Source organism: Sphaeroforma arctica, assembly GCF_001186125.1.
Source record: "Sphaeroforma arctica JP610 unplaced genomic scaffold supercont1.42, whole genome shotgun sequence".
NCBI classification, from domain to species: Eukaryota; class Ichthyosporea; order Ichthyophonida; genus Sphaeroforma; species Sphaeroforma arctica.
In genome coordinates this window covers 36,341-60,427 of record NW_014040516.1, presented here as the reverse complement: position 1 = coordinate 60,427, position 24,087 = coordinate 36,341, and the positions used below count along the sequence as shown (strand labels likewise).

Here is a 24,087-nt window from a genome sequence, read left to right as displayed (position 1 = left end):
ATGGATTTTGCCACACAGTGTGCAGGGCGATCATATTTGATTTTTAATACATACCTCGTACTATCACTATAGCTAATATCAACGGGACGCGTTTATTTGCGTTCTATCACCATAACTAATATCTATGGTACGCGTTTGTTTATTTACTATTACTATAGCTAATACCTATAGTACGCGTTTGTTTGTTTACTACTACTATAACTAATAACCTATGGTATGCGTTTTGTTTGTTCACTATCACTATAACTAATACCTATGGTACGCGTTTGTTTGTTTACTGTCACTATAATTAATACCTATGGTACGCGTTTGCTTTTTTTTTAATCTAGAGAGTCGAGAACCTCCGCCAAAGAGTTCGCTCAGGGCCTGCGAGACGAAGTCGTCGACGTCTACGTAAAGCTGAGATCGATCATTTCCCAGCTCTAGTGGGAGCTAACAAGGTGAGATGTTTGCATTCACGTTTACGTTTACTTCGTAGTCGAATTGACGTGTATGTAAATATATATTTATTTTATTGTCACCTTCGTAAGGCTGAGATCGATTGTTACCCTGCTCTAGTGGGAGCTAACAAGGTGAGATATATGTACGTTTACGTTTACTTCATAGTCTGATCTACTTATATATACGTAAATATTTATTTTGTTTGTGACCCTCACAAAGCTGAGATCGATCATTTTACCGCACTAGTGGAATTCAACAAGGTCAGATATATATTTATGTTTATTCCACAGTTTAATTTACATATTGTGTATACATATTTATTTATATTGTTGGTACCTCTTGCCTAGCTGCCATCGACCATTTGCCCACTTTAGAAGAGCTTATGTGGTTATGTGGTGGGTCATGTATATATGCACTTCACAGTTTGATTTACGTATTTGTGTATACTTTCGGATCTATTCTGTCTGTAACAGACAATTCTGAAATTGAAATTGGTCACTTCGCTGCTCTAGCGGGATCTCAAACGGTGAATAGGTTTACGTTTATTTTACAGTTGAACTTAGGTATTTTTGTATACTTAAGTATCCATTCTGGTACGTGACGCTCACAACGCCGAAGTCGATCACTTCGCTGCTTACGAGTATCTTATGAGACCACATAATTTTACCTTTAAATTTCAGTTAATTTTATCTGTTTCCGTGTGCATTTGTAACTTTTTGCAAAGCCTAGTTTCCTTCTCCCCGGCCTAGTCGGAAATATTGGGGCAGGGTATGTCTATATCCACACAAACACTCCATTTGCGTACAAAGTATATACCTAAGCACCTACGTCACCCTAACTCTCATCTGTACTCACACAGACGGACACTCCCGTGTTCTTCGCCGAGTGCGCATCCGCCGCCCCCACGCCCACGCTGCAGTCGCTTACGTACAAGAAGAACTACACCAACTACTGCGAGGCAGTGGAGTGTGGTATCGAGCTCACTCAGGCTGTTGCCGATGTGCAGGCATTAGTACCACGACGCATAGCCCCAGCGTTTGTCCCTACGTCCAGGCATACGTTCATGAACAAGCACGTGGCAGCTGGATCAAAACGTACACGTGCAGAGAGGAAGACTCGTGGCGAGGGTATGCACATACCTTGTCTTAAGCGTAAAGTACCTCAGATGCTGTCTCACGCACACATCGCCAAGCGTGTGGCGGGTGTGTCAGAGTCAAAGGCTGTGGCTAAGAACACGACCGATGGGAAGGGAAAGCGAGCGACGTGCTTTGGCGGTCGACCTATTCACCACAAGTCTCTGGCCAATCAGCAACTGCATGACCGCATCCGCAGACTTAAGGGTGTACGAAGGTATGTGAGTGTGAGCGTGTGTATACGTATGTACTTAAAGTATATCTGTATATATATCTATATATTCACATCTGAGTGAGATATATATATTGTAGAATCATATAAAGGTAAAGCGAGCGACGTGCTTTGGCAGTTGACCCCTTCCCTACAAGTCTCTGGCCAATCAGTGGCAGCATGATCGTATCTATAGACGTATCCGCGTACGAGGTATGTGTGAGTGTGGGTGTATACGTATGTACTTTTGAAATACGTATGGGATAAACCCGAGTATGTATACATACACCCAACCTAACCCGCGACTTACTTCTATTACACACAGCAATGCGTACAGTCTGGGACGAAGCAAACTGGACCGTTTCTTGCGAACTGCGCGCAGACACCAATACATGGCTACTATGAGCATGGAGCCAGTCTGGAAAACTCTGGCTCTCACATGGGTATGTGCTGAGTGAGATATTACATAGAGTTGTGCGAGATGTGTATTTGTTTATTGTTTTTTTTGTTGAGTTGTTGCATATGTTTAATGTATATATATATATATATATATCTTATATATTGTGTGTATTCGTAGCTGAGAATTTGTCCTATCCGACTTAAACCTGTTGCCTCTCCAATTTAGTCTTATTTAGAGGTCTGTAGCATACACTATTCTTTTAGTAATTCTTTTAATACCTGATCTCTTACACGGTGATCTTGTCGGCAAGCTATGTCTATTTGGTGTGCTCTAGAGTGTGTAAGATGGTGAGTTTGTCAACAGTTGGCGTTGTTAGGCGAAACATGTTTGTTAGTATGTGTTTGAATATCGCATCCCGTTGAAACTGGAGGTACATACACTAAATCCCTGAAAACTCTAAAAAATCTCATTTCTTTCTGGGCTGTGATTCAAAATAAACTCGGCTTTTTTTATTGGCTTCTTGTTAAAAAATTGTCACATCTGTTCTTTTGTTAAACTCAGGCCTATGATCAGCAACGATCAACACCCACCACGGCATCGTGCGCATCCGATGCAACTCACACACCCATCAACGGGGTGGCCTTCACATCCAGACCGGATATGTTCTGTTAAGAACAAACATGCATCTACAGTATACCTATACATACATAGATACATCCATATACACTTCCGTATAAACACACAGACATGAACACGCACATATACACACACATCAATATGAGTCCAAATAAGATCAACATCACAATAACCCCGTCGTTTGACGAGGTTAGAGCCTTGACACAAACCGGAAACTGTGTCCCTGTGTTTGCATCGGAACAATCCGATCAACTCACACCTGTCTGCGCCTTCCTCAAGCTTGGATTAGAGGCTAAATACGGCTTCCTGCTCGGTATGTCATGCTTAAGTTTACAGAACCAATACATGTATTTTTGTATATATATATGTATTATACATGTTAGGTATCTATGTATATATAAATATATCTTTATATACACATATATATATATGTACATGTATATTTATATATATGTATATATGTATATATAGCCAATCTGGTGTATTTGTACTGATTTCTATATCTGGATTTCAAATTGATCAGCTTCTCTTTTGATGATTTTTGGTTTCATTCGCTTCGATAATCCTTTCCGGTACTCGATCTAGTGTCTGCCGCGAGACCACCGCAATCCTGACTCCCATATACGGTAACTTTCATTTTTGGCGCACAGAATCCGTGTCTGGAGGTGAGCAAATCGGACGGTATTCCTTTGTCGGCAGCAATCCATACGACGTTGTAGCATGCACAGGTACAGACCCACTAACTACGGTGGAGGATAAGCTCAAGAACATCCGCTTCAAGGAGGTCAAAGGCCTGCCCTGTCTGACGGGAGGGGCTATTGGGTAGGTCTAGAGGTTTATATTTGTGTTTAAGTATGCGTGTGGTGGTGTTTGTGTGGTATGCACATTGTTTGTGGGCTGCAATCCGTACGACGTTGTTCTGTATATTAAAAACATATTATATGTATACATAGATATGTTATATATGAAATATGTATGTTGTGTATGCTATGTAGGTATATTCTTTATTATGTAGGTGGCTCATATCGTACCCTCACATTCCCATACAGTTACATCGGCTTTGACTGCATTCACTCGTTCGAGCCCAAAACCGCTCGACCTCTGCAGGACGATCTTAAAGTGCCTGACTCTATCTTCATGTTCTGCGACGAGTTGGTTGCCTTCGATAGAGCGAAGCAGACGCACCAGGTTAGTATGCGCATGCATCTTTAGAAAGAGTATCTTGTTACAATGGTGTATTCTGATATATGTGTATTTGTTTATATATCTACGTCTCTATATGTTTCTAGATATGGATATATTTATATTTGTTAAAAGATCTATGTTTCTAGATAGATATGTATATATTGATATATCTATGTTTGTTTATATATCTATTTCTCTGTGTGTTTCTAGTTAGATATGGATATATTTATATTTGTTAAAAGATCTATGTTTCTAGATAGATATGTATATATTGATATATCTATGTTTGTTTATATATCTATTTCTCTGTGTGTTTCTAGATAGATATGTAGATATTGATATAATTTTATTTGTTCATATATCTATGTCTCTATATGTTTCTAGATAGATATGTATATATTGTTCTTTTTGGCATCTGTTATTTTCTGTGGACTGTGCGTAGCTTCGCTTAGTTGTACACATGTGTATATAGTTGTGTGCTGTTTCATCTTGTCCTAAAATCGCGCGTGTTTGTTCTTTTGTGTTTCGAATAAGTCGAGGCGTACACATATCTAGCCAGTCCTTTGCTCAAGCGTCTTTGTACAGTATCATGACTACGGGCGTGGGAATCAAGCCGTATAAATTTACCTGCACGCATGTATATACGTGCGGATGCCTTTACGGGCACAAGCTCCCTTCCACACACAACCAAACTCACCCACACCGCCCACCCATGTTTCAGTATTGGTTGCGAATTATCTCACTAGCACACTATAACGTTTTAGGGTTTAGGGTATTGTGCTAAACCCTAAACCATGTGCCAGAACCCTGTTTATGCACTATGTAAGCACACTATTACGTTTTAGGGTTTAGGGTACTGTTCAGCCATATGTACAAGGTACTAGCACACTATACCGTTTTAGATTGTAGGGTTTAGTCCAGCCATATGTACAAGGTACCGAACTGACACGCGCCATCCGTGCTACACCGCAGGTCATCTCCCACATCCGGTTCGAGGGTGACTCCATCAGCGACGTGCAGTTGCGTGAGCTTTACGACAATGCGACGAGTAAGATCCACGCGCTTGTACGACAATTACGAGACCTTTACACGCCACAGCCCACCCAGAAACCCATTGGGCTGGACAATGTGGGGACGTCCAATATCGGACAAAGCGGCTACGAAGGCCATGTGCACGCACTCAAGAAGCACATTAAGCTGGGAGATATCATCCAGGTGGGTCAATGGCTGTGTGTATGTATGCATAAGATTTCGCTAGGAGGTACCACCCAGGTGTGTGTGTGGGATGGCGTTTTAAATGTGTACTGTGTGAGTTCGAAAGTTCCCTCAATGTAACGGCATTGGATAATCGTTTATGGTAGTGACAGTATCCCAAACGGGTTGCTTTGTTACATCTTGCCTGACCATATATAGACGTTGCCCTGTCAGCTCGTGAGTGAGCTGTAGAACAGGCCAGCGACCAATCAACATTCACCATACAATCTCGCTCGTCCACTCATATATTTATTAATAGAACTGATGTTACAATAAATGCTATTAGTAGAGTCACTATAATAGAACTATTAATATAATTGCTATTAATAGAACTGATATCGATGGAATCGCCATTAATAGAGTTAATATTAATGGAACCGCTATCAACAGAATTGACATTCATAGAACAGCTATTAATAGAAAGTCTGTTAATAGAACTGCCTCGGATGTATTTGGTCTTACCATATTTAAACTGCGCTCAGCCAACACGTGGGTTGACTGACAGTACAGCGCCCAATCAACCTCCACCCGCCCCACATCCCCACCTCCCCCCCCCCCCCCGGATATTCTATTAATAGAACTACCTAATATGGCACCCTCCTTACGATATACAGGCGGTACCAAGTCAGCGCGTAAGCCGACCAACAGATCTGCACCCGTTTAACATCTACCGCATGCTCCGCACCACCAACCCGTCGCCGTACATGTTCTTCATTCATCTTAAAGACTTCCAACTGGTGGGAGCCAGCCCAGAGATGTTGGTTAAAGTAGTCGACCGAGAGTTGGAGACACACCCCATTGCAGGTAAGAGGAGGGTACAGTGTGTCTTGTTGCGTGTGTACAGGTGAGTGTACAGGTGTGTTGTGTGTTGTGTATGTGTAGAGGGAGTGTAAAGGTGTGTTGGGCATGGATGTATAGTTTGTTCTGTCTACGTGGCTATTCGTTGTATGTGTGTACAAAGCTGTTCATTGTATGTGTGTACAGAGTGAGTATTATACCTATGTTAGTTATGTTACTTAAGATGTTAGTCATATCCCGTGCTTTTTGCTATCGACCGTGATCTCTAGACACACCATTGCAGTTAAGAGTCACAAGAGGCCCACGGCGCACATCTGTATCTTTGCAAAACCCTAAAACCCTTAACGCAACTCCATTGGTGGGTACTATAGGCTTCTCAGACTCTCTCCTACATGAATGGTAGAGATCACACTACTTATCATGTCCCTATACCCAGCACTAAGAACAGCGTAGCCGGCACTGTACGACCTTGTATATCAACTAGCACCTCCTTTGCATTGGATACGTATTGCGGCACCAAGAAGTTCAACATGCCTACATTTCCCTTTATAGGCACCAGAAAGCGCGGCGAAACCGATGCCGAGGACAAAGCACTGATGGAAGAGCTGCTGGCAGATACAAAAGAGATTGCAGAGCATGTCATGCTAGTGGACCTGGGCAGGAACGACTCCAACCGCGTGTGCGAACCCGACACAGTCAGGGTATGTCTATATACATATATATATATATGTGTGTGTGTGTGTGTACCTTCTGTTAGTACAATAGTGCGTGCACTGTACCCCATCTATCGTTGACCATACCAGCCAATTGCTATGGTTTTGTAGATGTAGCTCACTTCTGTGTTGATGTACATGCGCCACTCAATGGATTTGCTGAGGTGCACACACATGGTTCAATTGTGTGCGTATGAGCTCCTCCTAACTTAAAGGACATGCGTACACACACACACACTGTTCTTGATTGGCTTTGGGTCTTACATATAGTGTTTAACTATAAAGTGTACAATACTATATTGTGTATAGACTTATATAGTGATAAAGTATATATAGTGCTCAACTATACTTTTAGGGTTTAGAGTTTTAGGGGTTTAAACTATGTGTTCAACTATACACAGTCCCTCGTACGTCATCGACAGCTGGTGTGTACTTATCCTATGTAGCGCGTCACTCACAACCCCACTCACACAATCGAGTACCTATGCTAAAACACACGCACCCACTCAAGTGTATATATCTGTGTGCACACATGACACACGCCGCAAATCACGTACACCCACCGCTTAAGTGCACATACCTACACACACACAACATAACACACACCTCTTATCATGTACACCCACCACTCAAGTGCACATACCTACACACACACAACATAACACACACCACTCAAGTGTATATATCTGTGTGCATACATAACACACACCTCTTATCATGTACACCCACCACTCAAGTGTATATATCTGTGTGCACACATAACACACACCTCTCATCATGTACACCCACCACTCAAGTGTATATATCTGTGTGCATACATAACACACACCTCATATCATGTACACCCACCACTCATGTGTATATATCTGTGTGCACACATAACACACACCTCTTATCATGTACACCCACCACTCAAGTGCACATACCTACACCTAGGCACACACAGCATAACACGCATCTCTTATCATGTACACCAACAGGTGACGTCCTTAATGGGTATTGAGAAGTACTCGCATGTGATGCACATTGTCTCTAAGGTGAAGGGTATGTTGAGGCCTGAGTGCTCTATCTACGACGCTTTCCGCTCAATATTCCCTGCCGGCACTGTGAGCGGTAAGCCATTGCTTTGGTATCTGTATAAACCCAGTTCACGTGCTTTATAAATTCGGTATTGTTATGTGATGTATGTTTATGCTTTTAGTGTATTGTTTTAACCTATGTCTTTCATCAAAACAACTTTTGATCATCTTTGTTGGAGTATATTTGCGATGCCCATATGTATATATATATATATAGGTGTGTGTATTACGTGTATGCGCATATTTCTATACAAATCATAGCCCCATTGCTCTCTTGCCGCTTCTACTAGTACCGCAATTCTCACCACAATTCACTGTATCTCACTGTCCCATTTATGTCATTTTGGGCCTATTGGGACAGGTGCACCCAAAATTAGGGCCGTTCAGCTGATCCAGGAGATGGAGGGCATTAAGCGCCACTTCTATGCGGGTGCCGTGGGCTGGTTTAGTTACAGGTCAGTCAGGCGTACCGTTGGCAATTACGTTTACCTGTACATGATTGTCAAGCACAAAGCATGATGTATATATATATATATGTGTGTGTGTGTAGCATACATGCGCATATATAAAGTATGTGTATGTGTGTACATTTATTTCTACATGACGGATACAGATACATGGCACTAGTGATCACACATGTCTGTATTTAACCTACAAGTGCATAGTATGCGTGTATATAACCGTGTATGTGCTTATCTGTTCTGTATTTTTATACGTACATGTGTAGTTGTGTATTTGCGTATAAATTGAGCCATTAGCTTCTCCAGTGCTAACATTCTGTCATATACGTGTGCGTATATATATATGTATGTGTGTATTTATCGCTGGTTGCTCCTATACTAACATGCTACTATCATCCGTTTATATACGTGTGCTTGTTTATGTATATATGTATAGCAATCGCTGGTTTCTCCTCTACTAACATGCTACTACCAACCGTCCATACCTACCTACACACCCACAGAGGAGATACAGACACGTGCATTGCTTTGCGTACCATGATGTGTCAGGATGGAGTGGCTTACCTACAGGCAGGTGGAGGTATTGTGTTTGACTCAGACCCCACGGCTGAGTACGAAGAAACGGTTCATAAGATGAAGTCCAATGATGACGCCCTGAGGCGTGCCGAGATCTACTTTAAGGAGTACCTGAACTGCTAGGAGCAACATTCCGGAGTCAACGAGAGTAGGTTCTATAAATAGAACACTGTAAGAGATATACCACGAGTACCTGATCAACATGAGTCATACACCGAATCAGAATAACACTATGGACAACCCACCACACACCACGGGCACTGCTACCACCACAATTACGCCTAAGCCACGCGTGTTGTTGATTGACAACTACGACAGCTTCACGTGGAACGTCTACCAATACTTACGCAAATGCGGCGCAGAGGTCATGGTGCACCGCAACGATATGATCACCGTCGAGGAGTGCGTCGCACTGAAGGTGTGTAGGATGATGTATATGTTTGTATACATGTGTATGTCGTCTTTATATATGTATGTGTATATATATATTTATATACGTACGTATATAAATTTATATATATATACGTATATAAATATATATCTGTATGTTTGTGTGGGGATGTATGTGGACGTATATTATGTTTGTATTGTTGTACATATAAGTATATATATATATCAACCTCTTCCCTCTCCTCTTCATCTCCAGCCAACACATGTTCTGGTGTCCCCTGGGCCAGGCCATCCATCAACTGACGCGGGAGTCTCGCGAGCGGTGATTTCACACTTCTCAGGTAATAGTAATTTCAAACTGTGTACACAACTCCTCCCAAGTCAATTGTCTGTGCACATAACTAACTCTATATAAACCACTGTGTGAAAAGGAATATCGTTAAAATATAAATGAACTGGACGTGCTTAACTTCGTGTAAATAAATTATTCATACGTAAATAGTTTATAGAGGATTTCCGGGCTTTATGCACAGAATGTGTTTGGTTGGTGTTTATGTACATGATGTGTTTGGTTGGCGTTGCTTTTTCTCCACTTGACTGGTGTGTCCCTGTGCACAAGTACGCACATTGAGTATCATAGTGCGGACTGCGACCAACAGTTCATGCACAAACACTCCATGCATACCATGTTGTACACTCACTCACTGTCTCTCTATGGGCAATATATCTTATCCAGCCTCATCACTCACATAAATAAACACGCCATGTATACTATGTTGTACACACTCGCTCTATTGGCGAGATACGTATACACCCTCTTTACGCACACGCATAGCCTGCCTTCCCATTGCCCACCAACCATGCCACACACACAGACATCGACCTCCTTCCTATCGTATTTAACCACATGCCTACTCTCCATGTATATGTACAGGCAAGGTGTCATGATAACTATCTACTCCTTTTAATCCCTCACCTACTCTCCATGTACATGCACAGGCAAGGTGTCATGACAATTATCTACCCCTTTTAACCCCTCACCTACTCTCCATGTGCATGCACAGGCAAGGTGCCCGTGTTTGGTGTGTGTATGGGTCTGCAGTGCATGTACGAAGTCTTCGGAGGCGATGTGTTGTATGCCGGAGAGATTGTTCATGGTAAGGTGTCGCCTATCACACACGACGGCCGGGGCTGCTTTAAGGGCGTCTCACAGGTATGTGTTGGCGTGTGTATAGCTCTATGCTCTGTTCGTCTTACTTAGAAAGAATACCATGTGTGTATATGGATATAGCGTGCATAGTAGTTGAGAATGGGTATATGCATGTGTGTTACTGTGTGTGTGTGCTAATGTAGTTGGTGTGTGCGTGCATGGATATAGTGGGCGTAGTAGTTGATGGTTAGGTATATGCATTTATGTTACTGTGAGTGTATGCTACTGTAGTTGGTGTGTGCATGCATGGACATAGCGTGCGTATTAGTAAAGTATTTGGTATATGCATGTGTGTTACTGTGTGTGTATGCTAATGTACAGCAACGTGTAGCGTGCGTGTAGTGCGCACGGCCGTGGCTACAACTAAGGTTTTTCACCGGTATGTGTTGGTGTATGCATACCTCCATGTTTTGTTCCTCCATGTTTTGTTCGCCTGACTGAGAAAGAATACCATGTGTGTACATGGATATAGCGGGCGTCTTGAATGCGGATTAGGTACATGCGTCTGCCTGTCTTACCGGGTGCTTATGGATAGCAACGTATGGACTACCACTAAACCCTAAAAGCCTATAATGATGGCTGCGGTTATTGGAGGGGTGTCTCACAGGCACTCACACGTGCATTACATACAACTATGTATGTCTGTACATAAGTACGTACGCGTATGTACATAGGTACATACACGTGTGTTGTATACAACTATGTACATAGGCACATACACGTGTGTTATATACAACTATTTATATATGTACATAGGTACGTACACGTGTGTTGTAAACTACTATGTATATATTTTCTTATATAAATACACATGTGTTATATAAACTGTACACGCATGCAATTGAACATACGAGTTGTTTACTGGGCAGGCGTATACCACTCGCTACCTGTTACTACTGCAAATGTCTTTGCGCCGTAGAGGTGACAGCTACAGCAGCCAATCTATATGGCTCATTTATATTTATATAGCACAGGCATCTCATACCAAACTACACTACCCCACAAGACTGTTTTCCCGCTCAGCATACATCCACACACACCCCCTCACCTGTGCCTCTGTTCTCTCTATCCACAGGACATTAACATCACGCGCTATCACTCGCTATCTGGTGATGCTGCTAACGTCCCTGAGTCTCTGGCTGTAACAGCCGCCACAGCCAATGGCATCATCATGGCTGTGCGCCACAAGGAGTTGTGTGTGGAAGGAGTGCAGTTCCACCCCGAAAGCATCCTCAGTGAACAGGTAAAACTAGTGCATATATATATATGTATATATATACGCCAAATCTCAGTTTTTGTATTGTTTTTCCTTGGTTATCTGTGTGCCGGATTCGAGCATCTATGGCATTATTTCTGTACCACAAGTAGGTCTATGTTATTGTATATGTCCCTAGTATGTTTGCCCAAAGAATTCATGTGTTGAACGAGGACAGTCCTGTCTCCGAAAGTACTCTCAGTGACCAAGGGTTTAGAGTTTTAGGTAAAACTGGTGCAGATATGCCCTATTTCGGTTTTGGCCCATCCCGCTCGTCTATTGAGTTGCTTCTGTACACGGAGTTGCCAAACCAACCTACTTTCAAACACAAATCCTTGCTGAAAATAGGCTTTTGGGTTTGTTCTCAAAACTTTCTTATCTGAGTCAATCTACCCTCGCTCGACAAAGGCATATATATGTGTTTGTTGCCATAGCGCCTCAACCCATATATCCGACATTATTATCACACCATAAACACCCACCATGTATGTATGTTTATATATATGTGTGTGTGTATATTTACGTATGTATGTATGTAAACAACCTCATTCTCACCCACCTTACCCTCTTCTCTACACACAGGGCATGGATATGTTCGTCAACTTCCTCAGGTACACTGCCGGTACCTGGGCCGACGAGCCAACCTACAACCACAAAGTAGGCGCGGGTGTCACGGGCAAGGCAGTGGCAGATGATGCGCACGGGGGAGATGCCGCTTTGCGTCAGTGTCTGAAGACGATCTCAGAACCACCTCATAGTATTCCTAACACAGAGGTGTGTGTGTGTTACGCTTGTTTAGGGTTTGGTTTGTACATGTGTTGATTGATGTGTTTTATATATGTGTGTAGTGTGTGGCTAGATGTAAATATATTCGGTTGTATGTTGATATGCATGTGTTTTTGTATTTCAAATTTATCTGTCTGTATCTATGTTCAAATTTCATCTGTTGTTAATATTTATATACATGTGTCTCTATATGTAAACCGTATCCATTGTATATGTCTATATATACATCTATTTTTAAACTTTTATCTGTCTTTATTATTTATGTGTATATATATATAGGTATGTATATATGATAAACTTTCGTATACAATCATACTAAACCTTCCTACCACCAACCCCACAGGTATTCGGTCTAGCCATGGACCACATCCTAGCCAACGAGGCCACTCCAGCGCAAATCGCGGGTCTTTTAATGGGCCTAAAAATGATGGGCGAGGACAGTACCGTCATGGCATGTATCAGTGAGCGTGTGCTGGCTAAATGTCGTCCGTGTACACTCACTACTGATGATGTGGTGGTGGATATTGTGGGCACCGGAGGAGACGGCCACGACACCTTCAACGTGTCGACTACTGCTGGTATCGTTGTGGCCGGTGCGGGAGTCAAGGTATGGCGTGTGTGTGTGTGTTTGTTTCAAGTGTATGTGTGTGTGTGTTTGTTTTAAGTAGCTGTGTGTGTTTGTTTTAGTGTCTGTGTGTGCGTTTGTTTTTAGTGTCTGTATGTGCATTAGTTTCTGTATCGCCTTGCCTCTGTGTGTGATGTGTGTATGTATTTGGTTCCGTGGCCCTCGTCACCGGTATATACTAGTTAATTGTGTTTATATTTATGTTTATATATATATTTATATTTACATACCCATTTTCACACACACACACACAGGTTGCGAAGCACGGCAACAGATCGGCATCCAGTAAATGTGGGTCCGCCGATGTGCTAGAGCATTTGGGTGTGAATATTGGCATTTCGCCCCAAAAAGCGGCGCACATTGTGGACCATGTGGGCTACTGCTTCTTGTACGCACCCACATACCACCCGAATCTCAAGAGCGTGGCTCACATTCGCAAGGAATTGGGTGTCAAGACGATTTTCAATATCTTAGGTAGGTAAAGCCTGTGGCTTTTTTCATATCTTCTGACTTGTTTGGAATACGGAACTGTTTGTGAGTGTCTCGGCGTGTATCCGGGATTGTGTGCTTGTCGCATATATATATTCATTCTTTTATTTAATTATTTCTTTGTTTATATATATATGTGTGTGTGTGTATGTATCTATGTATATATTATTTTATATTATATTATACACTTATATATATGTATATGTGTATTATATACTTGTATGTTTTAGCCCTTTCTCTATATGTACCCTGTTCTCTACAACACTAAAACTATAAACCCAAACCTCCACCAGGTCCTATGATCAACCCCGCCAATCCGCACTACGGCATCGTGGGTGTGTACCATCCCCGCATTGGCATGATGATGGCCGAAACACTTGTTAAAAGGGGTCTAATTAGGGGTCTCGTGGTGTGTGGGCGCGAGTGCCTGGACGAGATAAGCATCAGTGGCCCTACCGATGTGTGGGACATCAAGAACGGCCAGATCACTGTCAGCGAAATCACACCAGAGGACTTTGGTATGTGGCTCTGGCTACGGTACAGTGCATAGAATATGCACGTGGATATGTGTGTATTCATGTATATATATGTGTGTGTGTGTATTACTTGTCGTGTGGGGCTCAACAGATGTGTGGGTTTAAAACATACTTGTGCCTGCTGGTTTACCTCGGCATTTTATTCCCAGCGTGAGCGCCGAAACCCCTAATATGGCTTTATTTTTACTCGGACTTTTATATTTAGGTTTGCCACGGCATCCCATGAGTGCTGTATCCGGGGGCGGACCCAGTGAGAACGCAGAGACACTGCGAGCGATCGTCTCAGGCGAGTACGAAGGGCCTGAGACTGACTTTGTGCTCATAAACGCAGCAGCGTTGTTGGTTGTAGCGGGGAAGGCTAATACATGGAGAGAGGGTGTGCAGGTGGCACGAACGGCTATACGGGAAGGGAAGTGTAAACAAGTACTAGATACCTATGTCAAGGCGACACAGGACGAGTGAGTGTGTGTAAGTATACGGACGGAAAGAGTGCTGGGCTGCGGACAGAAACTGTCGGAGGAAGAAGGATATTGGACACAGGAATACCATATATACACAACTAATCAACATACAACACATACACCCACATAGGAATAGACACAACTAATCAACATACAACACATACACCCACATAGGAATAGACACAACTAATCAACATATGAATAGACACCACTAGTCAACATACAATACATACACACTTGCGCATAGGAATAGAAACAACTAGTCAACCCGGATTCATCAGCTTACTAGAACAAACGGAAGCCGAGAGAGAAGTGAGTGCACGGCACCAGGGCACCCAAGCCATACGACACAGACATACACAACACAAAACACGCATAAACACAAACACGCACACATAAAACACAAACACCTTACAAAACGTACCAACAAGACGTATCAACAAAACGTACCAGCACACAGCCGCCCATACGGTTTATCTCTGATACTGACAAGATGGCGACTGAAAATATTCTAAACAAAATTTACGCGACCAGAAAGGTATGGGTTATGATGTTGCCGCGACAGAATACACAGTTTTTAACGTGCATGTGAACTAAGTTATTGTACCTGATATACTCGTGGTTGATGGTGACTTGGAGATGACAAAGTGTGCGTTGGTTATTCTTTGAGCCATCTGTCCTGTGTATGTTGCCATTGATCCGTGTATTTTAGAACGTGCACGTGAATACGTACGTTGTTACATCTTTTCTCGGATAGGGTCTACAAGTGTACAGGTGGTTACTTGCAGGTGCTAAATGTGTTTTTATACGTAGGCTGTTTAGGCCAACGGAATAAATGTGTTTATATATGTGACAGTCAGTACACGCCTCATTAGCTTTGAAGTTGATACGTATGTATGTGTTCTTGCGTTTATATGTATGTATATATCTGTGTTTATCTGTGCCCGTGTGCTTTTATTGACATAATTTGCTTTCATTTACATATATAGGGTTTCTGAGTTTCAGACTTTTTTGCGCTCACTTTGTCACATATAAGGAGCACCCCGCGCGCGCCCAAGAAACTGCAACAGCGGAGTTCGTACAAGCACTTATAGTCAACCCAGCCACACAAACTGCTTCCGATGCACCAATTCATCACCAGAAGTTTCCCAACCATGTTTATTTCTCAAGCTAAACCAAGTTTATCGCGCACTCGCATCTCAGGAGGACCTCGCGCGCACCCGAGAAACGGTATCCGAGTCCTTTCTGCAAGCCCTCATAGACAACCCAGCCACCAGCTTCTCATGCGTTAACTTTGCAGACCGACTCCGCAAAGGACGAGCCACGCGCAAGATGGCGTGTGTGGCTGAAGTCAAGCGAGCGTCTCCCAGTAAGGGAGACTTCGCACCCAACGCTGATGCGGCTGCACAAGCGTATCGATATGCCTCTGGTGCGTATACTGTGTGCGTGTGTATATGTTTACATATATTGTATATGTTTACATATATTGTATTTATATGTATATGTTTACATACAGTATATATGCACATATGTATATGTACGGATGTACATAAACTTGTATAAGAAGATTGTAGACGTAGATAGACTTCGGTCAGGTACTCTGAAGGTCGCGTGTGTTGCAGAGATGAAGCGTGCGTCTCTCAGTGGATGCGCATACGCTAGCCTACGTACTTGTCTTGCGTATTTACACGTAGATTGGTTATGGTGTGCTGTCTGTATGTATTGTGGTATTTGCTGTTATATGTCATGGTATGTGTTTGTACGTACTTGTCTTGCGTATGTACATGTAGATTGGTTATGGTGTGCTGTCTGTATGTGTTGTGGTATTTGCTATGTTATATGTCATGGTATATGTTTATATGTACTTGTCTTGCGTATGTACATGTAGGTTGGTTATGGTGTACTGTCTGTATGTGTTATGTTGTGGTATGTGTTAGTGTATATGGTTCGCACTGGTCCATATGTGCTCGTCTGTGTGAGTTGTAATAGTTGATAATCCCCTTAGGGGTGCATATGTGTAATAGGCATATCTAAAACCCCAAACCTTGAACCCTAAATCCTAAGGACAACTTCACACCGTTCCCATAAAACCCGCTTTCTGCTTCCACTCACTCATTTCGTTATAACCTCACGAGCGCCAATCAAACCCGACCGTTGCACTCCGCTCGACCAATCAGAATCGTTCTATTTCTTTCTCTCAATCGATCAAATCGCCCCATTATACACTATCTCAGGTGGTGCTGATGGCATATCGGTGCTAACTGAACCACGGCACTTCAAAGGCCAACTGGCTGATCTCAGAGCCGTGCGCGCCATGCTAGAGGACACTATGTAAGTGTATTTTATATGTGTATGTATATATATTTATATATGTATATATGCCTATCTGCTTTCAATCTCTAAAGTGTATCGTATGGTAGCGTACCGTTTCATCTGTCATCTAAAACATGTTCGTATTGAACTCCTGCACTCACGTTACTTGTTACTTGTTTGTGCTATAAGCGGTATGTCCTTCCAACGTGGTGCATATCCAACTCAACCTCAGAAGTATTCATGCCCAGCTCTTGTGTAGCTAATACAGTCGCTATATATATATATGTGTGTGTGCAGATACTTACCACTACCCACTACCACCCCCTTCAACTTTATAGGACCAGCGATACACGCCCATGCGTGTTGCGCAAAGACTTCATCTTCGACCCTTTCCAGTTGCTTGAAGCACGCGCATACGGGGCAGATAGCGTGCTTCTGATCGTCAAGATGCTCTCAGACACCCTCCTCCGCAGTTTGCTGGAAGACGCTCGTAAGCTGGGCATGGAGCCATTAGTTGAGGTGAACAACACAGAGGAGATGCAGCGGGCTCTGGCTGTGGGGGCGGTGGTGATTGGCGTGAACAACAGGTAGGTGCATGTATATGTATAAGTGTGTATATATATATACATATATATGCTTTCTACATATGCGTTTTATGTTTATGTGGTTATATATATATCTATCGATATACATATATGCATGTATGCACATATACGTTTCTTCTCAATTGCATCTTTTTGTTAAGTTAGCTTGATTTTGAGACCCGAGTTGACCACGCGTAGTGGGAAAGTATATTTTAGCCATGAGGCTACACTATGATACGTTGAAGTGGTATCGTATATTATATTTTGAGTACATTCGATTGTTTATGTCGCTCTCCCATCATGAAGACGAGAGTATTAAAGCTTGCTGATACGGTTATGTGCCTAAGATTTTATTTTTATTCTATTTAAATTTGAATGTATATCAAAAGTATGTGCATACATACGACAAACCGCTTTGCCGATGATAATTGCTGCCCTGTGTATTTGTATGTAGAAACATATGAACCATAGGAATATTAAATCCCTGGTTGCCGATAATGTTCCTACATAACACACCTTTGTACGTATTTGTATGTAGAAGCATATGAACCATATAATTATATCATCTCTGGTTGCAGATATTGGTTTCTAACACGCCTTTGTACGTACACATACACACCTTATCCCAGGAATCTGACGGATTTCCAAGTAGATCTCAACACGACCTCGTCTTTACTCGCAATGGTGCCCGAGAACGTTATCCTCATGGCACTGAGTGGCATCACCTGTCGCGCTGATGTGGCCCTCTACGAAGCCCAAGGTATGAGGATGAGCTTTTCGAACACGAGACGTATCATATGTATGTATGTATATATATATATATGTGCGTTTGCGTGTCATGATAATGATAATCCCATTATATAACATGTCATGTCTTGGCAGGACCTTAACCAGTATAGTCTCTCCCAACCTCTGCAGATTCTATTGTAGGTCTACTGACCGTCGTTTACGTACGGTATATAACATGTTCCTATATCTTATTCCAGGATTCTTCCTGCAAAGACCAACCAGTATAGTCCCAACCTCTACAGATTCTATTGTAGGTCTACTGACAGTCGCTTACGTACGATATAGAACATGTTCCTATATCTCATTCCGGGACTCTTTTCGGCAGTGCACAACAGATGTGTGTACATACCATTCTAAGGTACCGAACATCTCTCTACACATCTGATTTTGGTAGTACTTAGTACTAAACACCGTACATACACACATTCTCTCTACACACCTGCTTCTGGTCGTACTTACCCCCTCTCTCTCTCCGCACATCTCCTCGTAGGTGTGCACGCCATCCTTGTGGGTGAGTCGCTGATGAGGGCGCCTGACACTCGCGTGTTTATGCGTGAGCTGCTCAGTGTGATGGCCTCGGCTGAAGAGCCTGTGGAGATGCCGACCACACACCGAAGGTATTGGCCCTATACATATTGACCAATGCTCATAGCTACCATTCACCATATCATTCATATCTCACTCATAACTACTATCCACCATTCATCCAACCCACCCCATTCAACTGCAGAGGGTGTAAGAAAGGACTTAAAGTACCCAGTTTAGATTGTCATTTTCGAGGAATGGCTGTTTTTATTACATTCGGTGTGATATTTGCTTACTGTATATAAGCCTCGTGTGACTTTAGGGTGAGCTCGCATATCGGTATGTATCGCTGTTCTAAACGTCCACAACTCAAGTACGTGCTTTCATTCAAAACCGGCTCGTTGCAGAATCATTTCTATTTATATTACCTCTGTTCTATTTATAAAACCCGTGTGAAAGTGTGGCCTCACCACCATTGCCACAGCGCTGGCATTGGCGAGTTGTGTTTTGTATACTACATCCTACTTCAAAACTAACATCTCACAAATCGCCTTTTTGCATAGTCTGATTTCTATTTATATATCGTATGTTCTATTCATAGAAGCCGTGTGGTGTGTGGTCTCTCCACCATTGCAACTGCGTTACCTGATTTTCTATTTATATATCGTATGTTCTAGTTATAGAACCCGCGTGAAAGTGTGTGGCTCTCCACCATTGCAACTGCGTTACCTAATTTTTATTTATATATCGTATGTTCTATTTATAGAACCCGCGTGAAAGTGTGTGGCTCTCCACGATTGCAACTGCGCAATCTGATTTCTATTTATATATCGTATGTTCTATTTATAGAACCCGTGTGAAGGTGTGTGGTCTCTCCACCGTCGAGGCTGCCCTCACAGCTGCCACTGCGGGGGCCGACCTTTGTGGACTGATCTTTGCGGAGAAAAGCCCCAGATGCGTAACCATGGCAACGGCGCGCACTATCGTACACGAAGTCAAACTCTCCATGGGACATGTACCGGGGAGTATGGCGTGTTGTGATGATGTAGGTAGTAATAACGGTATTAGTGCACGGACACAGACTCGCTTAGAGATTCTGCTGAACACTCGACGGCCGCTGTTTGTGGGCGTCTTCCAGGACCAGCCAGTCGACTTTGTGAATGAGGTATGTATGTAAGCACGCGGACGCCTTTGCCCATTGTGTTTCTTTATATATTTTACTAATTAATGTTGTATATATGTGTATCTAGTTCGCATATATATATATATAAAAGTAAATTTATTTCTCGCTTCTCGCAGCTCTATCCGTCACGTACACCCTTAATCGTAATAGTCTCATGGCATACGCTCCATATATACCCCATCTCATTGTATCTCATTCACCGAATCCGCTCTCTGCGCCACAGATGGTACGGGAGTGTCAACTCGATCTCGTGCAACTCCACGGCTCCGAAGACAATGCCTACGCCAATCAAATTGTCGCACCGTGCATCCGAGTAGTGCACGTGGGTCCCGACGACTCACGCGATGACGTCATTGCATCTATTACGTCATCGAGCACGTGTCAGAACGTTGCGTTGACACTTCTTGACACTAAAGTGACGGGGTCTAGTATGTCAGGGGGCGCTGGGGTGACCTTTGACTGGACATTGGCTGCTGCTGCAGGGAAGGCCGGCTTTGAAGTCATGTATGTATCGACAAGTGGTACCAACTGATTCGAGGCTATAACCTAAACCCCTACACTTTAAAATCGATTTGAGCGCATATCATAGCTGCGTATTGTGTATCTTTTTAGGGTTTTAGGGTTTAAATTGATCGATAGCAGTATATATTTTGATGTATATTTTTGCCGTTATGAGTGTGAATGGGTTTGGTTCTCATCTGTTAGTACAGCTCGTGTTAGATGTATGGCTTTTGAGCCTATATCATAGCTGCTTATTGTGTATCTTTTAATCGATAGCAGTATATATATTTGATGTTTATCTCTGCCGTTGTTATGCGTGTGTATGGGTTAGGTCTCATCTGATAGTAATGCTTGTGTTCGATGTATGGCTGATCTTTATGGACTTGCGCTTCATCTACAGCCCAGCTAGTGTATCCGATCGTTGTATGGTGTGATGCAGCCTTTACCATAAACTATCTACGATCACCTCTCCATGCTTGCGTGTGGTAATTTGTGAATGCTTATCCGTGACATAGTGTTTATTCATGTGGATTCATTCTACTTTGCGATGCATCTCTATCTTACTTTCTTCCGTGTGTTCTTTTGGTTTATATCAATGCCAATACGCCTATGAATTCTAATCATTGACCCAATTTAACCCATGTTTTGATATACTAGGATGGCCGGCGGTCTCACACCTGACAACGTGCGTAGTGCTGTGGATCCATCAAATCCATTTGCTGTCGATGTGTCGAGTGGAGTCGAAACAGACAAAGCGAAGGACTTAGACAAAATTCGCCAGTTTGTTAGGAATGCTACGCGTCATAAGTGATAAGCACTTCTTCACGAAGCAAAGAGATAGAGTGGCTTGTTAAATACATGTATTTTTTTAATGTTACATAAGATAAAGACTGTTGTATGGAGAAAATGTTGCTCGTAACCTATGCGTTGTTTTAGACGGTTAACTAGTTTGTTCAGGGTGAGTTCGACAGCGTTCAATGCGGCTCGATTGCTCGTAGCATAGCCTTCTAAATGAGGCAAAGCTATTATCAAATGGCAGAAATCCTGCAATATTTGAACGGAGCATTCGCATACAGAACGTTTATTCGCTATCACAGCCGATGCTTTCCTGGTGTCTGGAACTGTGTTTGAAACAATTGAGAAGCATTCTTGTTGCCATACTATCAACGTCAGAATTGTTGTCGTTAGAATTTCTTATACCCAGTACAGCACCTTACAATTAAAAAATAAACTGATTATAATAGTTGCCTTTTATTTTTAATAGTTATCTAAAATACCAGCACCAAGACTGTGGCCTTAGGCACGAACATATCAGCAGCTGAAAGTGCGATTTGCACTGAGTGACTTGAAAACATTCGAGTTGAAAACTGAACCTGTATCAAAATTATTGTTCTCAACTTTTCAAACTATCGTCGATACCAGCAGTACATCACGGCAGCAGCTGAAACTGCTTTCATGCTATTAAACTGGTTGGGAACATAAAATTCGACACACCTCCAGTATCAGTACATCGGTCAATGGGGACAACCGCATATCCTCCGGCGACATGTGTTTTATTTTAAAGCCTTCCTATTAGTACTGTCACAGCAGTGGATGGCCTCTATCCAATACTACCGACACCAGTACGTCTACTGCCATACCTTGCACCGGCTCTCACATTGTGGCGTGGAACACGGCAGATGTCCTGAATGCACCTGGAGATATCACACGATGTGGGAGGCTGGAGAGTTGAGATTTGTCTTGTCAGGACATTTGTGTGAGTCAGGTCACGGTGTGAGGGAGTAGCTCGCACGATCGGTCTTTTGTGCATCCAGATTTCTCCCCTTCAGTTGTTGTGGAGACAATACTGTGCTACATATGTACTGGACTTTCATGCGCGCCACATTAGGTGTGGAAAGGTTTACAACGGTGAGTATTTTAATGACTATTTCAAATATATAGTTCGCATCGTCCGAACTCTTCTTATCCAACGCAATATGTGCGCCTACACCAACACTCGGAAGGCTTCTGTGCCATAGTTACAGGTATTAGATCAAAGTACGTTTATGGTAAACAAATACACAACGCTGTAATTCGGCAATTTGCGTCCACATTCAACCCCACATATAAATACGGGTCCTGTACAATATCGAACCGCTTTGCTCAAGGGAATGCTACAGGCTATTTGCTATTCAACGGAGGTCAACTCGTTATCTCGACGGGAAACATGCGGTAAATTAACCGTCGATCGTGTATATATAGAAGTATTCCTTTTCCAAGACCTATGTATACGATGTCGGAAAGAATTTTTATATACACTCACCGAATAGTACTGGCATACGGTTCAATTTGAGTTCATTATAATATTTATTGTTTAATTTTCTTCAACTTAAACTATATATTAACATTCGGTTAACATGCATCTGCAATCTTTGATTTTGCACTGTCCAGGTCCGATACTATCATCTCAAGTTCCTCAAATACCGCAACGAATTCGTCCACAAGCGCTTGTGCCTTGTCTGCGGCTCCTGTGTCCATTATCGCACCGATATTCACCTTCCCACCGAGGGTAAACATCATACCGAACGAAACACTTTTTCATTGAGGAGACCATGCTGATATTATTTCAAGTAGTTTTCCATTGAAATACATACGCTCCGAAGGGCCTGGCACGTTACTTAAAACACATGATGTTTTGCTGGCTAGGTAGTCCAAGAGAGTCTGATTAAAAAAATATGGGAACAAGTTTGCCACGAGTGCGATGTTAGCGAAGAAACCTTTCGAGATGGGTATTGTTTTCATTCCCTTCATCACTGGCCTCATCATTATATTTGAAAAAAAAATATTGATTCATGCATTCAGCTTTGTTGAGCAGTTGAGCCTGGAGGTCAGTGTGAAGTGTGAACAGTGAAAACAGTGAACTTGTGAGGCGTGAGCCGTACATAGGCCCGTGGGCCGTGGCCCGTGACTGTATTTATTTTATTTTAAAACATTATTTACATATGTATGTGTAACTATGTATTTAGTATTTTTGGCCCAGGGGCCAGGGCGGCAGGGCCCCAGTCGGCCAGCAGCCCAGGGCCCAGGGCCCAGGGCCCAGGAAGCTTTTTGTTTTTTGTTTTTGTTTACAAAAGGTATAATTATTGCTGTACATGGTTTTTTTGTTTTAAAACAAAAAAACAAAATGCTTGACCTGGCTCTACATATGTATTTAATAGTCTGTAGAGGCCGAGGGTACCTACTGTCTACCAATAAATAAATCTTTTCAACCTCTATCCGGAAATTCGGATGGCAGAGTTGCTGAGTTGACTCTTTGAGTCTTGACAGCTTACAACAACTGTACAGAAATTCGCCAGGACGGACAATTTGAATTCAGAATTCCGCAGGATCGGAATCGCGGGTTATCTTAGAACTACGTAAGGGATACGATCTATAGACGCATTTGTAGGGGTTTGCATTCAATACTTTGTCTACTGAAAATAGCTCCTAATAGTACATGAGTGCAAATGTATTTAAGGCATACTACGAAGCAGAGATTGGTATCATATCACCATTGTCAACTATATTGTTAATT

The 24,087-nt window shown here is 42.5% G+C and overlaps 4 protein-coding genes across 4 annotated transcripts; all 4 read left to right on the top strand.

The window, feature by feature from the left end:
• Positions 1-2,857, top strand: SARC_01118 (hypothetical protein; the record flags this gene model as incomplete). The annotated part of the gene is made up of 5 exons (XM_014305166.1): positions 1-17; positions 332-440; positions 1,301-1,791; positions 2,111-2,228; positions 2,747-2,857. 5 exons carry the CDS (start codon positions 1-3, stop codon positions 2,855-2,857), a joined length of 846 nt encoding a protein of 281 aa, XP_014160641.1.
• Positions 2,858-2,962: 105 nt separating this feature from the next.
• Positions 2,963-9,010, top strand: SARC_01117 (anthranilate synthase component 1; the record flags this gene model as incomplete). The annotated part of the gene is made up of 9 exons (XM_014305165.1): positions 2,963-3,134; positions 3,472-3,643; positions 3,871-4,009; positions 4,979-5,221; positions 5,875-6,064; positions 6,611-6,759; positions 7,752-7,884; positions 8,212-8,305; positions 8,815-9,010. 9 exons carry the CDS (start codon positions 2,963-2,965, stop codon positions 9,008-9,010), a joined length of 1,488 nt encoding a protein of 495 aa, XP_014160640.1.
• Positions 9,011-9,119: 109 nt separating this feature from the next.
• Positions 9,120-14,640, top strand: SARC_01116 (hypothetical protein; the record flags this gene model as incomplete). Its single annotated transcript, XM_014305164.1, has 9 exons — positions 9,120-9,305; positions 9,534-9,618; positions 10,342-10,490; positions 11,563-11,730; positions 12,325-12,516; positions 12,872-13,135; positions 13,408-13,627; positions 13,936-14,160; positions 14,384-14,640. 9 exons carry the CDS (start codon positions 9,120-9,122, stop codon positions 14,638-14,640), a joined length of 1,746 nt encoding a protein of 581 aa, XP_014160639.1.
• Positions 14,641-15,132: 492 nt separating this feature from the next.
• Positions 15,133-20,565, top strand: SARC_01115 (hypothetical protein; the record flags this gene model as incomplete). The annotated part of the gene is made up of 9 exons (XM_014305163.1): positions 15,133-15,177; positions 15,676-15,795; positions 15,843-16,068; positions 16,874-16,970; positions 17,291-17,539; positions 18,166-18,296; positions 18,816-18,942; positions 19,700-20,015; positions 20,257-20,565. The coding sequence occupies 9 exons, from the start codon at positions 15,133-15,135 to the stop codon at positions 20,563-20,565; spliced, it is 1,620 nt and encodes a 539-aa protein (XP_014160638.1).
• Positions 20,566-24,087: the final 3,522 nt, after the last annotated feature.